The following is a 24,006-nucleotide window of genomic DNA, read 5'->3' as shown; positions in this document are numbered from 1 at the left end:
GTTTGATCCCTCCCTCGGGGTTAGAGTGATCATCTCCTATATACCCTACTCCTTACCAGTATTGATGTTATCTAGTTTGGTAGTGAAACATCTGCATGAAAACTCAGCTCAGAGAGTAATAAGGAACCTCCAGTTCAGCCCTGAGATGCAAATATTCTCTTCCATCAATCATAATGTGCATTAGAAACACATACACACGAGCACTTGAATAATGTTTGTAATAGATAATTATATATAGAATTGCAACTGTTTATCGTTCTAACAGAGAAGTGGGCAATTAATTTTCCCAAGGGATCACGTGAGAAACTGTGACTGTTGTGGAGAGCCAAACCTGAACTGCTCAATGTTAATTTCATCGCGTTATAAAAAGCATTAAAATACATGGCTTTGATTAGCTGCTACTTGTAAGAATACATGTTACATTTTATTTATATTTTATTTCTATTTTAGATTGACCTCTTCTCTGGTTTAATATATCCATTAGATTGGGGATAGGAACTATTTTATCCGAACCCTAGTGTAACATTTTTTTAAAATTAACAATGTTTTTATTCCTTTCATCCTGTGCTACACTGAAAATATAGAAGATTAATAGTATATGTTCACAATTATGTTTAGCTGGTTCCATGCAAAGACAGAAGTTCTTCTCACTTAGCTTTGAGAGCAGTTAAGAAAGCAAGTTTGACATTCTTTCATACAGGGTTATACTATGAGAGAAAAAAGATACTAAGCCTTCCTGCTTCCCTTGTTGGAATAGTATTTCTAGCCTCATATGTGATAAAAGAAGCACCATTACAAAACGTAGATTCACCTTCTAGTTCAAGTGCACTCCAGAAAAATACATTGCTTAATCCCGCAGGGATGAGACTATACTTTTTCAAATAATTGAAGAAAGTTAGACAATAGAGTACAATTGGTAAATTTGCCACAGCAGTTACGTCCAATGGAAAAAGAAAAGATAGAGAAGAGCAGAGAACCAAGCGATCTCCAAGACAATGCCAACAAAATGGATTTTTCTATGGTGTTTATCTAATACACCCTCGTATTTCTAATCCAAGACAGTTTCCTGATTACAATAAGCACTTGTCTCTGGCATGCCATCAGATAATCAGACCTGGTCTTTCTCTGCAAACAAAGAGATCTATAAAGCTGACTTCTATAAGTAGAAGGGCAGAGACAAAACCTTTTCCTAGCATTTAGTAAATACCAGTCCTATTGAAGAAACATATGCAGAGCAAGGAGAGAAAGGGAGATTACTATAAACAGCTATTTATACAGGGAACTAAAATCTTACAAGAACAGGAAAATATGTACAAGAAAGAGGAAAGCAAAATATTGTGTTTTTGCTTTGGAACTAAACTAATTGCACATACAGATAGTCTTCAACTTTCAACCTTTTTTTTAGTGACCATCCAAAGTTACAATGGCATTCAAAAAATGGACTTATGGCAACCATTGAAGCACCCCCATGGTCACATGACCAAGATTCAGATCCTTGGCAACTGGTTCATATTTATGACAGCTGCACTGTCCTGGAGATGCAATCCCTTTTTTTGATCTTCTGGCAAACAAAGCCAGTGGGGAAGCCAGATATGATGGCCCCATTTTTCACAAACACAGCTTCCACAGGTTGTCTCAATTTCTATTCTTTCTCCCCTCCTTTACAACATGGTTTTGGAATATGGGATATATGTCCCCCTTATCAAATTATTCATAGACTATTTTGAAAAATAGACACATATATCATTTCAATATTGCCTTGTTCATAGAAGTAAGCAGCATCAGGAAAATAACTGAAAAAATGGGAATAATATGTTGAATGCAGATAGTGGGGCATGATAAGTTGAATTTGGCTGTGAAACATATAATTTCAGTCTTGCAAGGACTGCAAGTTCAGTCTTGTAATTCCTTACTTTCAACTTTGTTAAAATCATAGTTGTTTAAACCACTGAAAATATACTGGAGTCTAGATACCCAATTACATATTTTTACTATAACCAAAACAATGAAGACCTTTAGAGACTTAATCAGTTTTTTAATGAGCAGATAGAAGAACTGCCAGCATTTCAGATCTTCCTAGAGAAACTGCAAGACATAACATTAAGGTCTCAGAAGAAAAAGAGGTTTACCTCAGTACAGAAAGGTGTGAGCTGAGGATGCACCACTGGTTGCACATACATATGGAAAGTGGATTCAATTTCCATTGTCCTGCCATTCAGCTTCAGGATGGGGAATTCAATTATCTCCTACAAAAAAAAAATAACAATTTAAATAAACAGCTAGGCAAAACACGAACAAGTTAAACCACAATTTATGGAAACCCTATACAATATGTGATGCCAATCAAGATAAGAATAATGGCTTGGATTCTAAAACTTCACTCCATAAACAGAATGTTTTGCCTTCTTCATACCATGAAATATTTTAGTACTTCTTTTTTAAAAAAACCACATATGATACATTCAGTAGAGTTGAAGACTGCAGTTGGAAAGATATACAGTAATAGTGACACCACATATAAGTTAAATTGCCTTCCTATAGTCTCAGCATGAATCTCATACCGTATTCAACTATATAAATTCACCAGCAGAAGATATAAGTGATAAAAGAGAAAAGACTGGAGAAACCTAGAGAGAAAGAAAATAAAACTCTTATACAGTCTCACTCAATATTCATTCTACGAAGATGGACAAGTGTCAATTCTAAAATGAACAAATTTAAGAAGGTATCAAAATCAAAGTATATATTTCTGCCATAACATTCATTGGAGCTCTGGTTTGCAAAGGTACCAAAATATTGCTGTAGTATATGAAGATATCAAAAGAAAAATTAAGCATGCAAATTTAATTTTTATTAACTATAGCAAATAAACTTACTGTAATTATTAATTGATCTAGCATTGTCCATTACATAAATCTGTAAACATTTGAGAGGCCCCAGCTCTTACAATCTAATACAAATGTTTCTGTCTCAGGACCCCTTCCCACTTCCACTTGGAAGACCTCAAAACAGCTTTTGCTTGCATGGAGGATATTTATCAATATGCATCATACAAGTAGTCCTCGCTTAAAACCAACAATTTAAATCGACAGCTTGGTTGCTAAGTAGAAAATCACACTATCAGAGATTTACGACCTTACTTCCCTTCAATCCTTAATTAAAGGCCATGGTCGCTAAGTGAAACATCTTGTCACCACAACTTATGATTTTACTTCTCTAATAACTCTCTTGTTGCAAGATAATTATGAAGCATGCAAATTGCAATTCTGCCACCACATTGCAAAGATTGAAAAAGTAAAGATAATAGTGACTTTCTTTTATACCATCAAAACTTCATAAGATCACTAAATGATGCAATTGGTAAGCAATGATTATTACCTTACTGAAAATTAAAACAGACACATTCATTGCCACTCTGTTTTTCAGAATTCTTCCGTAGGATTTTAATACTTTTATTTTTCAACACAGGGTGAAAAAGAATTTTGATTTTTGTGGACCTCTGAAAGGGTCTTGAGACCACAGGCAACCTCAGATCACAATTTCAGAAACATTGTACTAACAAAGACAAAGAGAGACATATGCACATATTTAAAACTTAAAATATACCGATATCATGTTCATTCGGCAACTCTTGAAGAGAAACTCAGAATAAACTTGAGTGTAATGCTCTTCCTATCATTCTATCTGTACATTACTTTGAACATAACCATTTTGGGGACAAAGTAACTCTGACACAGGAAAAGAGAAATATCAAAAATTCAAATAGTTGAATCATCAAAAATATTTTTAAAAATTATATGGGCTTGATAATAAGAAGTTTAAACAAATCCAGTTATGATGGGTCTGGCCATTACTAAAATATACACATGAAATTAGAGTGGGAAAAACCACCCAAGGAATAAAAACAATAAAATCCTTTGTCTCTTTTTCCCCACTCCACCCCCTCCCGAGTTTAATGTAAGAGGAGTGACAATTTGCTTGGTGTCTTTAAAGGATAATTTGTCTGTGTTATTTAATAGAGAAACATGATGCTGGGGCTCTAGAGTGCAAATGAGCTTATTGAGTGATAGCCAAGCATCCGGCCTCTCAAATCACTTGTGGAGGGAAGAGAGAATAAAAAAATTGCTTTTTAATATTCAAAAACAGTTTGCAAAATTTAATCAAAGCAGAGCAAAAGCTAACATTTTTACCACTTTGACATTTTTATTAGTGCTTTCATAAATTTTTAAAACATGAATAGAATTAGTTTAGAAACAACAACAAAACTGCCTAAAAACATCTGGAAGAGGAGAAAAAATAAGCTTTAAAAAAGAAACTCCTCTGCCAAGTAACATTTGCATTTTAAGAATCCAAATCCTACAGCAGAAAGGAATGGATTAATGTTTCAGGTTCTGACTATATAATGGTCTACAATCTAGACCATCACTATATAACATATATGTTCAGACACCATCCTTTTTAAAAGCATGGTTTGTGGTCTATAGCCAGGTTCACATAAATGTAAATTATAATGGCTGAATTCCCACTATGAACTATGGACTATAAACAAACCACATACAACGTATTGCGGTACGTTCCTTTAGCTGGGAACTATGTGGGATGGATGGTCCCACTATCAGATAGATTCAGAGTAGGTTGAACAAGCATACCCAAATCATGAAGCTTAACGTATCTATGTCTATGTACAATGAGGCATGAAGTGGGATACATCAGAGTTTTGTCCTGAGACTAGAGCACTTTTATAAATGACTCAGACAAGGGGATAAAGAGATGGTAAGCAAATCTGCAGGCCACACAAAGCAGGGAGGAACTGCTAATTCTTCAGAAAACTGGCTCAAAGTTCAAAAGGATGTTGATACACTTGAATATTATGTCTTCTCCAATAAAGGGTGAGAAATATAGGGTTCTGTACTTAGGGAGGAAAAAAAATAGATGCACAAGTACAAGGCAGGCATTTCCTGGCTCATCAGTAGTAACTTGTAAAAAGAACCCGGGTATTTGGGTGGACCAGATTAAGCATAAGCCAGCAGTGTACTACAGCTATCAAAATAACCAGTTCCACTTGGGGCAACATCAACAGAATGCCTAAAAAGGGAGACAGATGTAAGTGACTTTTGCCCCATTTTATGACCTTTTTTGCTACAGTTGTTAAGTGAATCACTCCAGTTGTTAACTTAGTAACACGGTTGTAAAGTAAATTGGGCCTTTGACTTTGCTGATGTAGGTCACAAAAGAAGACGATCACATGATCCCAGGACACTGCAATTGTCATAAATATAAGTTAGTTGCTAAGCATCTAAATTTGATCACATGACCATGGGATGCTGCAACGGCCATATGTGTGGAAAATAGTCATAAGTCACTTTTTTCAGTGCCATTGTAACTTTGAATGGTCATTAAATGAAGTAAGTTGAGGACTACATGTACAAAGAAGAATGGATTGATCAAGACAAAGGAAAAGGCAGAAAATCATGGATGAATAGAGATGATAAAATACTCAAACAGGAGTATTGAAAAGTTTTTAAACAAAATATAAATTAACGGTTATAATGCAGGGGTATCAAATTCAATCGCATCACGGGTTGGATCATGATGTATCGTGACATTTTTTGCTTTTGCAGAGCTGGGGTGGGCATGGCCTGCACATGATGTATCCAACTGCTTATTTTGAAAGGTCACAAAGCATGGATCAGAGAATCCACTGAAACATGGGAAATACAGAAAAACAAAACAATAGATTTAAACTGCTACAGCTAGGTTTAGGTAAGAGAGAACTGCATTCTTCAATGATATAAGGCCAAAAAAAAAGTCTGCTTAATATGGCTTCATTCCTGTTGGCAGTAAATGTATTCTTATTCTTACCTGCGCATGCACACGCAAACCCCCCCATGCCCCGCTTTGGACCTATCAGGCCTCCCTGCAGCCTCCTGTGACCCCCATGCTCCCCCCAGCCCCCGTGCATATGTGTGCGACCCTCCGGGGCCCCACACATGCGTGTGCATTTCCCACATGTGCCCCATACATGTGCGGCCCAAAAATCAGCTAACCAAGCAGGAGGTGAGCACGCATGCGTGGCAGAGCTGAGCTGGGGCGACGGTTCGCGTGTCCGCAGAGAGGGCTCTGCATGCCACCTTTGGCATGCGTGCCATAGGTTCACCATCACCGGGCTAGAATAAACCAGTAGATACTGTAAAACAAAGTAGTGAAATGAGAAATTCTGAGCATTTTATGACTGTCCAAATTGTGAAAGCTACAAGACTAAAAAAAGGCCTCTGTTCTAAGAAATTCAGTATCTTGGAGGAAAAGATCAACTGCTTTATTTTCTATCACCCTCATTATTTCTTGGCTTTCCTGTTCAGTTTTTCAAAATGAGAAGAAAAAGTCTTCCCAAAAGGTTGATGTCCCAGGACTCCCATGGGGACAGACTGGAAGACAATTTTTTTCTTCCATCTCCAACAATGTTTGCAACAGATACAAGCCCTATGAAATCAGAATCATTGCTCACTAACAATGTTAACTAGCCTTGCAATGAAATGTAACCTACAACACTCTGTGGTATTTTCCATTTAAGCTTCCATTTGGAGAGCAGGAGCATTTGGGCAGCCCGCCGTCCATCCAGCTAATAAAGACAAGTGTTGGGACCTTTAAAGCTGCCATTCATCTTATGCCTTTATTAAATTCAATTTTCTAAAACCCATGATACATCATGAAATTAGGAGCTGACATTCCTGCAGAAACAAAAATATCTATCAAACATAAAGAGGAAAAAAACGTCCCATTACCCAGAATTTATGGCTTTAAGCCAATGTGTTTCCACTTTTTTACAAGCATATGGTTTGTTTTAGATATTCCAAATGTTATTACAGACCTACAATTTCATTAGAAGCTATTATAAAATGCTAAGCACTTACATACACAGCCAAACAAGCTGAATTTTGGAGCACATGGATACAAACTGACAATCTACCCATTTTAAAGTACTACAATGGATTTATACTGTCAATCAAAGTCAAGAAATGGATAAAAGGGAGGGTGTTGTGAAAATTCTACTTAAAAGCATTTGATGCAAATACAGCAAAAAAACAATTTGAGACAATTTAAAAATTAAAATCACAGACATGAAGAGGTGAAAGGGGCCAGTGAAACCATTAAATTTCCCCCCGACAATCCAAAATACATTTATTTTTCCATCAACCCAAATTTCAGTTTTTTTAACCATTTTTTAAAATTTGCCCTTCAGGTATACAGTAGTTCATTTCATGCTTTTGTCAGATAATCCATCAGAAAAATATTAATATGTTTTCTGCCCACACCATCAAGTGTGAATAATATATTTTCTTGGATTAATTTAGCAAGTCACCCTTCTGCAATCCATGACGTAAAGAACACCATGTACTTTTCAATACTATATCCTAAAAAAATAAATTCAACACATTTTATTTTGCACAGAATTATCCTCTATACTAGTATGCTGTTACGTTGCTAGGTGCTTTTTTTTCCTTTAGACAAAGTAAAGTAAGTTCACTACAAAATGAATAGAAGAAGTTGATAGAAAATAAAGTATCTTCTCTAAGTTTCTAGAAACAGATTTAGTGGTATCTATCACCAATGTGCACTGCTATAACTAACTTAAAAAAGAAAACAATTAAAATTGTCTCTGTTGGCCTTGAAGAGCATTTGGAAACTAACTGGTACAGAATGCAGTTGAGCAGGTGGTAAATGGTGTTGAATATATGGCATATGTAACACCACTACTACATGAGCTGCATTGACTACAAGTGTGTTTCTGAGGGGAAATTCAAAGGGCTGGTTGTCATCTTTAAAGCCCTTCATAGCTTGGGACCCGATTATCTGAGGCCTGCCTTTTTTCCTGTCCAATTTGATTCAAAGAGATTGGCCATGCTGCAGATCCCATCAGTCAAAGAGTATCAAACGGCAGAAACTAGAAGGGGCCATCTCTGCTGCAGCTCCTGCTTTGTGGAATATTCTCCCCTCAGAGATTAGCATGACCCCATCCTGTTGTCTTTTTGTAAGGCTTCAAAAACATGGCTGTGTACCTAGGCCTGGGGCTCAGAATATGTTAAGGGTTGCCGTCTATGGATATTCTCAATAATCCAGGTCATAGTTAATAGGAATATAAATCATTCCATTCCATTCCCCAGAACTGAGGATGCTTCTTGGATGAGAACCGAAACGTCTTCAAAAAAGAAAGAAAAAGTTGTTGCCTTTGTTTAAGGGTTGTGTTTCTTGGGTTTACAGTTAGATAACTATTTAGGGAGGGAGGGCTCCTAAAGTGATTTCACAGTAATGAGGAAAGATGGAAACATGAATGAAGGGAACAAAATTGAGGGTCTGAGTTTCTTACTGAAAGGAAAAACTACAACCTTCAATTTGTGAGCCACTTTGGGAGAAATCTCCATTTGGAAACAGAAAAAAATTATACCAATATTCACAGAGAAACACTTTATTTACAGCATTGTCTATAATATTAGACTCCAGAAAATATAAACATTCTAAATTTCAAGTGTCTATTTGAATAAGAGGCAATGGATAAAAATACCCCACCTGAGTAAGGAAAAAAAAGAGACTGAGAATATTTATTCTCCTCCTTACCAGCAAAATAAGGGCATGTGTGTGCATGTGTATCCACCTTCCACATACAAGCACATACAGACATAGATATAGAATTAAAAATATCAGAAAATTGAACAGAAATATTCCCAATGCACTATCAAGCAGAATTCAATTGAAAGCACTATGTTCTTAAAAAGAAAAGGGACAATGTAATCTGCTTTAAAAACAACTTTTTACAGCTTCAAGAGAAGAATTTAAGGTATCTCATCTAACAGTTTTTGTCTCTTCTTTGTGAAACACAAAAAAGAGTCATTTTATGCACAAGGAGCTTGTTTCTTAAACAAACACTTGTGTTTTTGATTTACACCACAGGCTGCTCCTAAATAATTTATGGCGAGTTAAATTTATTGCACAGCCCTGGCTGGCTGCAAATTCGAATTGCCAAATAATTAGATTTTGGGGCAATGCTTATAAATTATCCACCGATTTGTCCGGACTTGTTTGTCAGTCGCTTTGTGCTCCAGGTCATCTTTGGCATTTTGCTGTTTGTGTTTTAATTGCTGATTTACACTTTGACAGATGAGAGTTGATGCCTCCAAGTTGGTAGGGGGGAGGAAATAGAAGAATCAGAAATTGTGGAATGCTTCAGTTCCATTGCCCCCCCCCCCCCAAAAAAAATCTTATTTCCAAGGCAATTAAAAGAAGGGACAGCTTGTAAACAGTACTGGCATAGTGAGTTTTAATTATTATTTTAATGAGAACTGGCTGAATTCAGTGGTCCTTCACTGGCCTCCATCGGTAATGGACAACATGTTTTAGCAGCCATCCACCCATTCTCAAATCCAACTTCAAATATTCTGCAAAATTGACCATACAGTCTGGTTGTACTAAAAAGCAAAAAAAAAAAAAATCACTGCTGCATTAGTATGGTGAAATATGGTCAACTATACCAACAAACATCTGTCTTGAAATACTCAAGCCAGCACATTATTCAGGTGTACTGAAAATGTATTCAGAATCCTTTTGCAGTACAAACATATATTTGTCCTAGTTATCTAAAGAAAAAAAGTACATACATCCATTTTAATTCATGAAGGACTCAATTAATTAAAGCCACGATAAGTAGCAGAAGTCCAATATCTATGGCATTGACTATGTCCTGGGAATCATAAAAACAATGTGAATGTGGTGGGGATAGGATACTTAAGAAGTATATGTGATAAAACCAGAAAGGAATCATAGGGACTTTAGAAATCATCTCTTAGTATAAGAACCACTAGACCATCTCTGAAAGATAATCAACCAGCGTCTGCTTGAAGACACCTAATGAAAGAGAAGCTACCACTTCATGTGGCAGCTTGAACTAATGTAGACTGAATTTAAGTGAGTGACAAGTATGAAAGAATTACACTGTCGGAGAAAATGAATGAGAATTGAATCACAAAACAATTACATGAAGAAAGAATAAATGCATCAAGAAGATCAAGACCTCTTCCGGTTCCGGCTGCAGATTGCGACGGGCAAGCCTTGCTCGCCCCGCGCACTCCTGGTGGGCTCCCCACTGATCCGGGGGGCACAATGCCCTGGAGGGGATCCTGCCGAAGGGGCGGCGTAGCGGGGGACCCCCTGAGTCGGCGGCGGCCGGGGGGGCTACCCCGCATCGCTCTAGGCACCGGGAGGCAAGATGGGGAGGCGCTGCGGCGTCTTCGCAAAGAGGCAGCTGGAAGAAAGCAAGATTTGAAGGACGCAGCTGCTGTGTGGTGAGGTGGAAACTTTCCCCCGTTCCCTTGCTTGATTGAAAGGAGAAAAAAAAATTGCCAGCTTCTTCAGAATTATTTTCAACTTGTCTGGGAGAAGCGTGACTAGAGGGAGGGGGATTTTTCCCCCCCTTGGACAAGCGGCTTTAAACAATTTTGCTCTTTGCCCCCAGAGGAGGAGGAGGGGAGGGAGCCATGCAACGAAATCACGCTCATAGCAAAGGCAGATTTTGGATTGCAATGGTGTAAATGAGGTGATGATCTGAAAACTTTGAAAACTTTTGGTTTTTGCCTTCTGATTCCGGAGCTGGCAGGGCAAGATGGCACACTTCCGTCGTCTTCATAGACATTGAAATTTGACTCCACCCATAGGAGCTTCAGGCATCTTGTCTTTGTCTCTGTGACACTCAGAGAAATCTGTTATATTGGATTTTGGGCTTGGAACAAAGGATTTTATTACTTTATTGCCAGAAGTTGAATCCAGAAAAGGTTCCCCTCTGCTTGGACTCCCTGCCTCGTAACCTCTCTTGGCGGCTCTCCTCTCTAATTGTTTCCTCTCTGTATTGACTTTTTACTCTCTTTGCTCATTACAATGCCACCTAAAAGACCACCCCTGGGGAAGCCGGGTTTTGCTGTCTCCGCCCCGACATCCTCAGCGTCCAGCCCCAGTGGACAACAGACTTTAACTTCCTTGCTTCAGCCCAAGCCTTCTGAGGTGGACTTTCAGCAGATGTTTCAACAACTCTTAAAGGGACAGGAGGACTTAAAAAATCAACTAAAGGAGATGAATGAGCAGCTTAGAGAGAACCAAGACCGGACGATTAAAAACTCACAGAGACTGGATCTTTTGGAGGAGGGGACGGCTGAGATGAGGGGGGAGATGAGGGGGGTGCAGAAAGGGAACCAAGAGTTTGAGAACCACCAGATAAAAATGGAATTTGAAATAATGTCCTTTTTCCTTAGGTTTCAAAATGTGATTGGGGCGGATGATGAAGATCTAAGGGACATTATGACAAACCTTTTGGCTGAATATATCCAAAAAGATAAACAACAGATGGGGTGGGACATGGACCTGGTTTATAGAGTAAACTCAGCATACGCTAGAACACACAATGTTCCAAGGGAAGTACACATTAAATTTCTTAGAAAGATTACAAGAGATGAGATTCTGAGTGCGCAAAGGGGGCAAGCACTAAAATACCAGGATAGAGAAATAGCCATTCTGAAACAAATCCCTAAGAAAGTGAGAGAGAAAAGAAAAAACTATTCATTGCTAGCGAAGAAGTTATACCAGAAAGGGGTGTGGTTTAGATGGCTGATGCCTGAAGGTATGCTAATATTCTGGGAGGATACAAGAGTTAGAATCAACACAACCACAGAGGCTCAGGCCTTTATGGAAAAAAATAAAGCCCTCCTAGATAAACCTGATGATCCTACACCAGATATACAGGACACGGGAGGGGCCGGAGCTCTGCTGGCGGGGGAAGAAGGGGCATTATCGAGAAAACTCAGATCACAAAAATGAACAAGAAAATCTGTTTGATATAAATTGATTGAAATTATTTGAAGATAAAAGTTTATATGCTGACAAAATACTATTAATTAGTAGTAAGCTAATGTATTGATAAATGAAAAATGAGTACGGGGGAGGGACCACCTTCTACATATTGTAACTGCCAAAATTTGTAACCTATCCACTACCCCTTTCCTGTTTTATTTTTTTAAAAAACCAATAAAATTTTGTTTAAAAAAAAAGAGAAGATCAAGACCAAAGAAGTCATGGTTGATGTTGGTGATCCAATGAAAAAAATGAAAAAAAATGTTTAAAGGAAAAAAAGGCAATATATGAAACTGTGTCTGGATATCGATAAGCCCAAAAAAGTTTGCAAGGATAAATAATACTGTATGGAGAAATACAAAAAAATAGAAACTGTTCTAGCTATATGACTTTTTCTTCTCATTTCTTTAGTTTGTATGGCATACTATTTTCTCATTCTTTTTCTTCTTTTGCATCAAAAAGAACTAACTTTATGCGTAAGTATGTACATAAGCATATTATATACCTCTGAGCAAATTTATATAAACTTTTGCAGTATATTAGCTGAGTGAAATGCCATTATATGGATAATTTTCATTAGACTAAAAACATGCAAACAAACCTACATGTGTGAGTGTGCAGGGTATAATGAAGTATCTGAAATCAATTCTATAGCCACAGGGAACCAGCCTGCCAGCAAGAATTTCAAGAGACATATATGAACAATAATAAAAGAATGGAATGTGTGAATGACCTTGGGGGACAAGATATTGCCTAGGAAATATTTAGACAAGAGAGGCAGGAGTACCAAAAGCATTAACTAAAGGGAAAAAATTAGGAAGGATGCCCTCAATTGTTCAGGCAGTTAAAGAAGGTGGTGGCAAGTCTGTATCTTCATATTTGCAAGATTCTGTTAATGTAGCCTTACAATAAAGTAGAATTAGCTCATCATGTTGTGTTTCATATCTGGTTTATCTGAGACATAATATTATGGTGCTTTCAAAGTGGCCTTTGTAACTGGAGGATCTGCAAGAAAATACGATTTGCCTGCAAGCAAAAACTGGTGGGACCACAAAATAGAAAAAGTAATAGAAAATGAAGAAGCTAAAGTGTTCTGGAATTTTAGAATTCAAGCAGACAGGTACCTGCCACATAACATCCAAGACTTAACAACTATAGGTAAGAAAGTCAAAGCAAGTCTGGATAGAGAAGGTGACAATAACTGAAGACAGTAGAAGAGAAGAGAAAAAACTGGGGAAGATAACAAAATACAGAACTGCAAATAGAAATATGATTGTGGCAAAAGAAAACAAAGGAAGTACCAATAGTAATAAGTGCCTCTGGTACAATCCCAAACAACTGGAGCACCACTTGAACATCCACTGTTAATGACAAAATCATCATCAGTCAAGTGAAAAAGGCAACTTTACTTGGAACAGTTTACAACAGGAGATGATACCTTTAACATCATCAAACATAAATTTTTGCCTATCTCAACTCCTTAGGAAGGACTCAATAGGCAGATAAAAATGTCAAATCCAGTCTAAACATCTGGCTTCCAATGTCTAAATGAAAAATTAAGACCAGACAAATTACACAAAGCCACCAAAAGAAATGCTTTTGAATCAAGACAACTGCTGCTAGTAGTAGTAATACATAGATAAACCGATGTACCTTTTGAGCATAAAAGAATTCTCCCGTTTGATGACCCTGTAATTGCCTAATTCTGAGTAGAGTCAGGGCTACTGGATGCCTTCTGAGCATACAGTACGGCTCTAAAATTCTTGAAGCACTGCATATCAGCTAGCACCTTTTTCTGTTTTATTCTCATATTATTAAAATGTTCCAAACTTGTTTTATGTAACAATTAGTCTTAATACTATTGAATATTAATTCAACTAGCACTGCCACGAGGGGGAAAAAATCTCTATGGAAAAATGCATTTTTTTCTGCTGTTGCACTATTATTTCAGATTTCAAGCTATTAAATGAATCTGTAAGGGAAATTAGTCATGGTGTGAAAGGTTTTTTACAAACTCGTAGCACTTTTGATGAAGCAGAATTTTTTAAATAAATTAAACTGTTAACTAGATCATTTCCATCTGCACTTTTGAGCATAACTTAATATTTTGTGGGGTAGAGGGAATCTAGTTTTCCAGAAAATAGGATCAAATGCATCAACATAAGGCTTTTAAGAAAATTAAGAGATCTATATATCAAGAAGTGATCATGTTCTGAAAGAGTCGATAGCCCCGCCAACTCCGAAATCCTCCTGGCCACTATGAGGAAGGGGTCTTGAACGTTAGATAGCAGATTTCAACGGTTCAAATGGTGGTGAGGTGAGTGCCTGTAAGACGATGGGAAGCTCCCAGGTCGGGTATCGATGGACTACAGGGGGCATTAGATTGGTGGCGCCTTTCAGGAAACTATGCACCCTGGGATATTGATTTGGTGACTGGTGGGCATCCGCTGTCAGGATCATGGACAAGGCCACCACCTGCCTTCAGAGGGTGTTGGGAGATAACCCCCTATCAAGACCCTCCTGTAGGAAGTCAAGGACCTGTGGAATCGACACTGTGACGGGTTTGATGTGCATCCTGGAACACCATTTACAAAAGGCGGACCAAGTTGCATCGTAGATTCTGATGGTTGACAGCCTTCTGGAGGCCTAGATCATCTGGATGACCTTGCCAGAAAAACTGCCCTTCCTCAAGAGGTCCCTCTCAAGTGCCAGTCAAATGGAGTCACTAAGACTCCGGATGGAACAAGACCCTCTGGCTGAGAGAGACCTGATCCCGGGGGATCTTCTAGGGCCTGGCCACAGACAGACTGACGAGATCGGTGTACCATGACCTCCTGGGCCAATGGGGAGCGACTAGTAGAATATCTGCCTCCTCTGCCAAGATCTTCCAAATCACCTTGGGGATGAGAGGGAGGGGGGGAAATGTGTATAGAAGACCCCAAGGCCAAGGGCATCACAGGGCAGTGACGCCCTCTGCTCCTGGTTTTGGGAACCTGGAGAAAAACTGAGAAAGATAAGTGTTGTCTGGCTGGGCAAAAAGATTGTCTGTGGGTCGGCCAAACCTTCTCAACAGCTGTTGAAACAAGGTCAGATGCAGGCACCACTCCAAGTGATCGATGGTGGTCCTGCTCAGTCAATCCACCCAAATGTTGTCCACTCTGGAGATATGTTCCGCTCTCACGAAACTGACGCGTCTCTCCGCCCACAGACCCAGAGTCTCTGTCTCTGACATGAGAGACCTGGACTGGGTACCCCCTTGGCGATTGACATGAGCCTTGGTAGCTACATTTTCTGTCAATAAGAGAACATGTCGATTCTGTATCTGCTTCTGGAAGTGTCGAAGGGCCAGCCATGGTACCCTCAGTTCCAGCCAATTGATGTTGTATGACAGCACTCTGTGGACCACCTGCCCTAAGCCACCTGAGTCTGTAGGTGGGTTTCCCAGCTGAACAGGCTGGTGTCCAATGGCAAGGCAGTCTGGCTCCTTGAAGAGGTAACCATTCCTTATGGCCAGAGACTGCCACCATCTGAGGGAGCAGATGACTTTCGGTGGAACTCGAACTGTCATCATGGAACTGCTGGCGCCAGCTTTCTGGAGCAGTAGGAGGAACCACTGGAGGGAACCACTGTAGCCGCGCCCAAGGAACTTCTGCAGTCCAAAGTGTCTATCACTGCTCCCAGATGAAGCAGGTTGGTGGTAGGAACCAAGTGACTTTTCTCCATGTTTATGGAGAAGCCGTGAGCTTGTAGAGGTTGAATTGTAATCCGTAGGTCTCGAGATATTTGTGGTAGGGATGACGATTGGATGATGATGTCTTCCAGGTAGCATTGGAGTCTTATTGGCCTCACCCTGAGATGAGCTGCTACTGAGGCTAACAATTTGGTGAAGGTCCTTGGCGCTGATGACAGGTCGAACGGCAGGGCACTGTATTGATAATGGAGCCCTGCAAGGTAAAACCTGAGGAACCTTCTGTGGAATGGCTGAATTGGGACATGGAGGTCAGCTTTCTTCAGATCTATTGATATTAAGAGGTTGCTCTCTCAAATGCAGCGTTTGAAGGGATTGCATCTTGAAGCGCTTGTACACCAGGTAGACATTGAGCCACTTCAGATCCAGGATTGCTCTCCACCCCCCTGAATTTTCTGGCACTAAAAAAAGGATGGAGCAGAATCCCCTCCTCTCCTGCCCTACTGGGACTGGTTCTATGGCCCTGATTTCTAGCAGATGCCGAATTTTGGCTTTGATTAGGCCCATTTTGGAGTGGCAGATGAGGGTCGGGCATCGAATGAAGTACCTTGGCAATGGGGAGATGAACTCCAAGGTAAGACCCAGCTTTACAGTTTGTAAGACCCATATGTCTGTGGTGATCAGTTCCCATTGTGAGGCAAAAAGCTGTAATCGCCTTCCGATGGGAGGAAGTCGTTGGTAGTCACTTGTTGCTGCGGAAGGGTCTGCTTCCTGACCCTCCATGGAATGGTCATCTTGCAGCAGGCTGTTGCCTTTCTCTATCCCGAAATGGCTGACGGTCCTGGGGATGATCAGTACCGTGGGAGTAGGACTGATGAAATGCAGGAGCATTGGTGCTTGTGTCGGGGGCCCAAAAGGATTGCCTACGAAAGTATGCTGGGGACCTATGCTCAGTCCTTTTGTTCATATACGGTAAAATCTTCTTCTTATCCTTAGTCTCAATTAAAATGGGATCTAAGGACTCCCCAAAGAGGTTACCTCCCTTGAAGGGAGCAGAGGCCAGCTTCCATTTTGACCTCGTATCTGCGTGCCAATGGCGAAGCCGTGAAGTAACGTTAGATTCTAGGACCCTGGATGCGAACTTAGCCGCATTGAGGGTAGCATCCGCAGAAAACTCTGCTGCAGCCATCAACTTGTTAAGGTCCTGGCACAGTCTGGTATCCTCAGGGGGCAACCTAGCCTGCATTTGGTGAATCCAGAGAAGGGAAACCCTATTGAAAAGAGAGGCCGCAATGACAGCCTTGATGGCCCAAGCTGCTGCCTGATATGTCTTATGGAATGACTTTTCTGCCTTTTTATCCTCCGCCTTTAGACCTTCCATCTGATCTGAAAGGAGAATCGATGAAAAGGTCAAGGATGCCACAGGAGCCTCTACAGAAGGTAATCGCAGAAGCTCTTCTAGGGAAGGATCAACTGCATAAAGTCTCTTTTCACTGCCACGGGGGGGCGGGGCTGCTAGGGAACTGGGCTATGACCATTGATGCTGGATTATGTCAACAAACAGCTTAGGAGATGGATGTGAAGTTCCCAGAAGATGACCTAATTAATTTATGAGCCTCGAGACAAGGTTCAAAAGAAATCCATTCATTTATTAGGATCAACATTCTGGTGTGTACTCCTGCAGAGCCAAAACTGCTTCCGCTTAATTGCATTTGAACTTTACTCCTCTATCTCCTCCCTTCTGTCATGCATCATAACGACGGTTTAAAGAGCCCTGTGAAAGCAGGCTTGTCTGGGGTAAGACCTTCAGCCTCCGATAGGTCTTGCTCAGGCTGGTCTTCCTCACCCTACAAGGGGTCCTCGCTGCCTAGGGAGAGACGAGTGGAGGAAGGTCCCGGCAGAAGTGCCCTATCAGAAGGGGCATGTGGAAGAGGCCGAGTGGGAGCTAAACTGGCAGGACGCCAATCCCTCTGATAGAAGGCCTCAGCAATTTCCTGGGAATTAGCCCAAGACATGACTTTGCACATCTCTACAGAGAGGGCTGGACTCTGGTCCTCCACAGGGCGGAGCCCTGCCGCAATGGGTGAAAAAGTGGCTTCAGGGGATAACCATCTGTGTAGGCCCAATGTCTCCCTATCAGCAGGAACAGTGCACTCAAAAGGAGAAAATTCCTCCATAATGGAGGCAGCTGGGCAATCTGGGGCACCGTGGACCCATCCGGGGATAAATCCTGATGACCCATCTGGGGATAAATCCTGATGTCCTGGAGCAAGGGGAGGCTCCATCTGCAAGAAGGATTCCCTTTCCACGTCTGCAGGTGGCCTGCTGGGTTGGGCACCCACTGAAATCAGCCTCTGTACCCTGGAAACTTGTTTTTCCAAGGCCTTTTGGCATTGTGGAGCCTCCTTATCTACTCCCCTAGCACCCTTCCTACTGGAGGAACATTGGGGTCTAACCCACCTCAGGGCCTGATTTGCAGAGGCCCCAGCCTTCCTAGTCTGGGCCTGCATTGGTGGCTGGCCAAGGGTTCTGCTTGGTCACCATGCCTTGCTATGCCTCTCTCTGCCATAGATTAAATGAAGTCTTCACTCTATCTGGCCGCGAGGAAGATAGAAAAATACAGCACCTTTCAAAGTGTTGAAAAGTCCTTCTCCAATGTTGAGGGCCAGAATCTGCAAAGGTAAAGAGGTCCTGAGGATGGAAACTCCACTCACCAAGGCCTGCAAAGGTAGAGATTAATGTGGCGCGAAACCGATGGAAACTGCAGTGCCTAGACTAACAGCTGATAACAACTGTAACTGACACTGCTAGTTGAGGGAAAAGGGTGGCGGTGATCCAACTGGCAACCCGAACAGGATCCACCCACTCACCCGCGGCTATCTATAAGGAGACAGGCTATCTGCTAAGCGGCTGCAAGAAAAGGATGTGAAGGCTGTGTGTAAAAAAACCACCGAGCAGCAAGACGGCAGCAAGAAAAGGCACGCCAGTTGCCGCTCAAAAGTTCAAATTTGCCGCTCTCGACGCAATAGAAGAAAAGTGGCGCTTGCCCATCAATGCGGTCCAAAAAAAGAGAACCGCCAGTAACGCTGCCCCAGCGAGTTATCAATCATCAATGTTGGTGGTCCTCTGGTAACCCAGTAGGGCCAGAGCCATCCCAATTGTTGGGGTGTTTGGCCCCAAGCCATGCCCGATTGAAGGGGACACCTCCGACGGAGCCTGCTCCAAAAAAATGCTCAAAACAACAAACTACAATAAATCCAAAGTAAAATAATATAATAAAATAATAAAGCAGTAATGGAGTCCAAGCCAATCTGTTCAAAGACTGGAGATTCCTTGGTTACATCTTAACTGGGCTAGATTGAGTTGAAAACTGGACTCAGTAGAGAGCAGGAGGCGTGGTCAAAGAATTTACACTCAGTCTCTGGGCAGATGGGCAGAAGTTAACCCATGCTTTGACTCTCCAAGCAGCGCACAGGAGAAAAGCCCATTTTCTAACGAGAGAGAGAGAGAGAGAGAGAGAGAGAGAGAGAGAGAGAGAGAGAGAGAGAGAGAAATAAAATACATATACACTGTTTTTCATGACAGAGAAAGGGGAAATATAACAAGCTACAGGTAGTTCTCGACTTATCACCACAATTGAGTCCAAAATTTCTGTTTCTAATTGAGTCATTTGTTAAGTGAGTTTTGCCCCATTTTACAACCTTTCTTGCCACAATTGTTAAGTGAATCACTGGAGTTGTGAACTTAGTGACAAAGTTGCTAAGTGAATTTAGTTTCCCCATTGACTTTGCCTGTCAAAAGATCGCAAAAGGTGATCACATGACCTTGGACACTGCAACCATCATAAATATGAGTCAGTTGCCAAATGTCTGAAATTCGATTGCGTGACCTGGGGATGCTGCAACAGTCATGTGAAAAATGGTCATAAGTCACTTTTTCCGGTGCCAACTGTTATAAATTAAAGATTACCTGTAATCAGTAAATACATTTTACAAGTTCACTCAGAGTAAATTTGAAAGACAGTATTCTTATCACCATTGCAAGCCTAATCACACCATTTTTGTTAAGTAATATATTTAATTTGGGAGGGAGGGGATTATTTGGAATAAATTTATTTGAAATCGTTATAACAAAAATCTTTTATTTTTACAGTAAGATTTTAAGAGTTGGTGCTAGTGACTTTATTTTTATTTATTTTAGTTAAATAGCCTAGCAGGATATTGTATTATATTTATATTCAACCTCAATCTACTTAGATTTCTCCAACCTAGATAGGCCTACAGATAGTTCCCAGAATTCCCCACCAGCATGGCTATTGCTGATCTGCATAATGCTAAACTAAATATTTCAGATGCCATAAATACTGTATTCAATCTTCATTTTTATAGTCAAACTCTGGCCTTGATCTCATATATACCATTCTTAAGTAGAACTCCTAATTTTTATAGTCAAACTCTGGCCTTGATCTCATATATACCATTCTTAAGTAGAACTCCTAATTTTTATTCTCAAAGACATCAGAACTTTTTAGGATTCTGATTTTCCTACAAACAAGTGTTTCTGAACCTCTATGTCAGTGATGGCGAACCTATGGCATGCGTGCCACAGGTGGCACGCGGAGCCATTTGTCAGGGACAGTCCGATGACTTCCGGTTTGCTCGGAGGGTTGTTTTAAGCACTCCGAAGGTGTCAGGGAAGCCTCCGGTTAGTCCCTGAAGCCTTTGGAACGCTTAAAATGACCCTCCGAGCAAACCGGAAGTTCCGGTTTGCTCAGAGGGTCGTTTTAAGCATTCCGAAGGCTTCAGGGAAGCCCCAGACGAACCCTGAAGCCTCCGGAGGGCCTCCGGGGGGCGGGAGAGGCTCTTTTCGCCCTCCCCAGGCTCCTATAAAGCCTCTGGAGCCTGGGGGGAATGAAAAAAGCATGTAAAAATCAGGGGGGATCACCTGTTGTGCGCGCATGCGTACTGGGGGGTCGCGCATTGCATTATGGGTGCGGCATACCCGCACACGATCCCCCTGCGCTCCCCCCACTTGTGGCACGCGAGCCAAAAAAGGTTCGCCATCGCTGCTCTATGTGGACATTTACAGGTCAGAACCTAGCTAGTTCAGGTGTTTTTGTTCTTCAAAAAGATCCAGTGCTCTAAAACCCTGCGCTCTCTTACATCATTTAAATCACAAGCTCATTTAGCCCTGAGTCATTCACCTATCAGCTCCTTTCTCTAAATGTGCGCTCAAGGTTCACACTAAAAAAGACTGCAGTAAAGAGGAAAAAAACCTTTTAACGAGTTCTTATTTTTAGCAAAATATTGAGAGTAAAGTATTTTTAGTGCCTCTACACATTTTTATACAAATATAAGCTGATTGTCCTGGATAGAGAATTGCATGATAAGGCAATGACATGGATACAGTTCCTGAAGAAATCTAAATGCATAATTTCCAGCTTTCAAGAGCAATCTAAGCAAAGCTATAATAGCACATCTTGTTATATTCTACAGAAAGGATTTGGGAGACATAGCTCTTCAAATCTACAGTAATTGTATTCTACTCATGCTCCATTTTTACTGCCAGCTGTAAACCAGCTCTACATGTATCAGGGTTAGCATCAAAATGATACAGACCAAGCCCATATCCAACAATATTGTAGTAATATCAGTTTATAACTTTGACAGCTTTTTGCAGGGGTTCATATAGAAACAAGCGAAAGAAAAATTAAACTATTTCTGTAAAATTAGTTTTAAGCAATCAACAGCACTTCCACCAAAATTCCAAGGCCTACAGAAGAAGAGTTTGAAAAACAAAAGTAACATTTCTTTTTCTTTTGGGTAAGCTGCTTTCAATAAAATGACCTACTACAGAGACAGCCATATCTTCAAAGTAATTTACCTAGTTTTTGATCCAAATGTAATAATGGGGAGCACAAGATTATTGATACTTCAAACTGAACTAGAAAGAGGAGCTGAAATTAGCAGCAAAAATAGTAAGAAATATCTTTCAATTTTTCTGCAGTTACTGGAAATAAGTTAATGAAAACCATAAACCTCCTATCTCTTGTTCCCTCCAATTATAACAAGGTTATGGCCCATGAATGACTTCTAAAACTGGATGGATCTGTCACAAAATGAAAGGACATCTGAGTTCCTTTCTTACTTTGTAATTCTGACCCTATTGTCCCATTAGAACATAGCAATGTTTCAGGATTTCATGAAGCTTAAAAATACTTTTAAAATGCTTCAATTTTGTACGCACACTAAAAGAAGATATTTTTTCAGTCAAAAGTGACACATTGACTGATAATATTGCCTCAAGGTGGTAAAATGCAAGTCTCCGGTAAAATCAATGCACAAACACAGCTCCACTTAAACCCAGAACTGCAAGCAGTTATCACCATAATACCTGAAAAACTAATTTTATTTAACTGTTTTCCAATTCAAAATCTTAAGAGGTGAAACTAGAAGTGTTAATAAAGATTATAAATAATATTAAAATTAAGTAGGTCCAATGCAACTTACAAAAAGAAATGCTCAGATTTTTTTAAAAAAATCATACTCATTTGCTTTTCTGTGGAAAAACTGGAAGATGCATATGCATTATTCACTTTTATTTTTAGTTATTTTATATATTAAATTTATATGGTGCCCATCTCACTGTTCCAACTGATTCTGGATGATTGACAATAGTATAAAAGCATAAATATAAAAACATTAAAAGTTCTAAAATTAAGATTAATAACAATTACAGGTTTAAAACAAGAACATGGATGTTATGGGGCTGGACTTTTGTCTCTCACTTTTATAGTAATCAATAGGAAAAGTTATCATATTTCTTTCGGCCCTCCAAATACAATAGGAAATATTCCTTCCCATGCCACTTCCCTATATACTTGCCAAACTCCTTACCTCAAACTCGGTAAATAAAACATGTTTAATGAGAACAGATTAGGGCAGTGATGGTGAACCTATGGCACGCGTGCCACAGGTGGCACACAGAGCCATTTGTCAGCTGGCCAGCGTGCGCATGCTGAGTTCACCGTTTTTAAAAGCCATTTTTTCGCCCTCCCCAGGCTCCAGAGGCTTTATAGGAGCCTGGGGAAGGTGCAAAGAGCCTCCCCCACCATCCCGGAGGCCCTCCGGAGGCTTTAGGGACCGTCCGGAGGCTTCCCTGAAGTCTTCGGAACGCTTAAAATGACCCTCCGAGTAAACCGGAAATGACTTCCAGTTTGCTCAGAGGGTCGTTTTGAGCGCTCCGAAGGTGTCAGGGAAGCCTCCGGACGGTCCCTGAAGTCTTCGGAAGGCTTAAAACGACCCTCCGAGCAAACCGGAAGTGACTCCGGGGGGGGGGAGGTTCTTTTCGCCCTCCCCAGGCTCCTATAAAGCCTCTGGAGCCTGGGGAGGGTGAAAAAAGCATGTAAAAATGGCGGGGTCATGCATTGCATTATGGGTGTGGCACACCCGCATATGACCCCCCGGCGCTCCCCCCACTTGTGTCATACCAGCCAAAAAAGGTTCGCCATCACTGGATTAAGGAAATCAGTTAAACAATGTTACATTGTATATGATGAATCATTATTTTAGGTGTAGAATATTGGAAACTTGCAGTAGAGAAAAGTGGATGAAATTATGTAGTTTCAAAGAGACTGTTTTCAAAAAGACATGCACTGCTCATTGGAGTGTGAGGTTTGGCAGAAGCAGTAATGCAATCTTACTTTATCCTGCAAATGTGAACATCTGGAACTTATTTTTAAAGCAATACAAAAATCTTTAGGCTTGTAATTTAACATCTAAATGCAACTAATGAAAACAAGGGAATACTTAGGAGTGTTATTATTCTAGCTGTTCTGCAGAATTCAGCAAATAAGGATGCATGGTCACACCACATATTACGTCATTTGCAAACTTTGTTACCACTGAAAATTAGACAGAAAATGGAAAGAGCTTCAAATATATTTTCAGAAAACCACAGCATGTAAGGCACAAAAGCAGAAATCCTTCAGGTTGCCCTGGGGATTCTTCTCACAACTGGAAATGACAAAGTGGATCATCAATTGGCAAGAAAAAACACAAGGGGGCGCTGTAAGAAACAAAAGGCAACACTTTCTCTGGAATCATATTGGTCTCTCAAATACCATATCCACTTATAAAAAGAACATTGGTCTTACCTGAAGGTGTCTTTTCAGGGGAAGAGAGGGAGTGGTGACGACCCGCCCTGTTTAGGTTGTTGGGGCCAAGGGGAGGCCGGGTGGTTCCTGGGGTTTGTGTTGTTATTTTTTGTTCCAGTTCTGTTGTTCACCTTCCAGGAAACTGGGCAGGAATGGAAGGCAGGAGTATTTAAGAAGTTTACTCTCAGTCTTTGGACCAATCAGGCTTTGAGAATACCCACACTTGACCACTCCCTCTCTTTCACTGGAAAATGAGAATGATCTCCATCCTTCA

At 40.5% G+C, this 24,006-nt stretch overlaps 1 protein-coding gene across 1 annotated transcript in view; it reads right to left on the bottom strand.

Annotated features, from left to right (window-relative positions):
• Nucleotides 1–24,006, bottom strand: part of ERI3 (ERI1 exoribonuclease family member 3) — a 236,655-nt gene that overhangs the window by 195,099 nt on the left and 17,550 nt on the right. Inside the window, exon 3 of the mRNA XM_081946340.1 lies at nucleotides 2,130–2,246. Coding sequence (XP_081802466.1) covers nucleotides 2,130–2,246 — 117 coding nt within the window. The remainder of the gene's footprint in view (nucleotides 1–2,129; nucleotides 2,247–24,006) is intronic.

Source organism: Natrix helvetica (assembly GCF_964273705.1).
Source record: "Natrix helvetica genome assembly, chromosome: 3".
Lineage (NCBI taxonomy): Eukaryota > Metazoa > Chordata > Lepidosauria > Squamata > Natricidae > Natrix > Natrix helvetica.
Note: the sequence above shows the minus strand (reverse complement) of the source record. Positions and strands in the feature narration are given on the sequence as shown.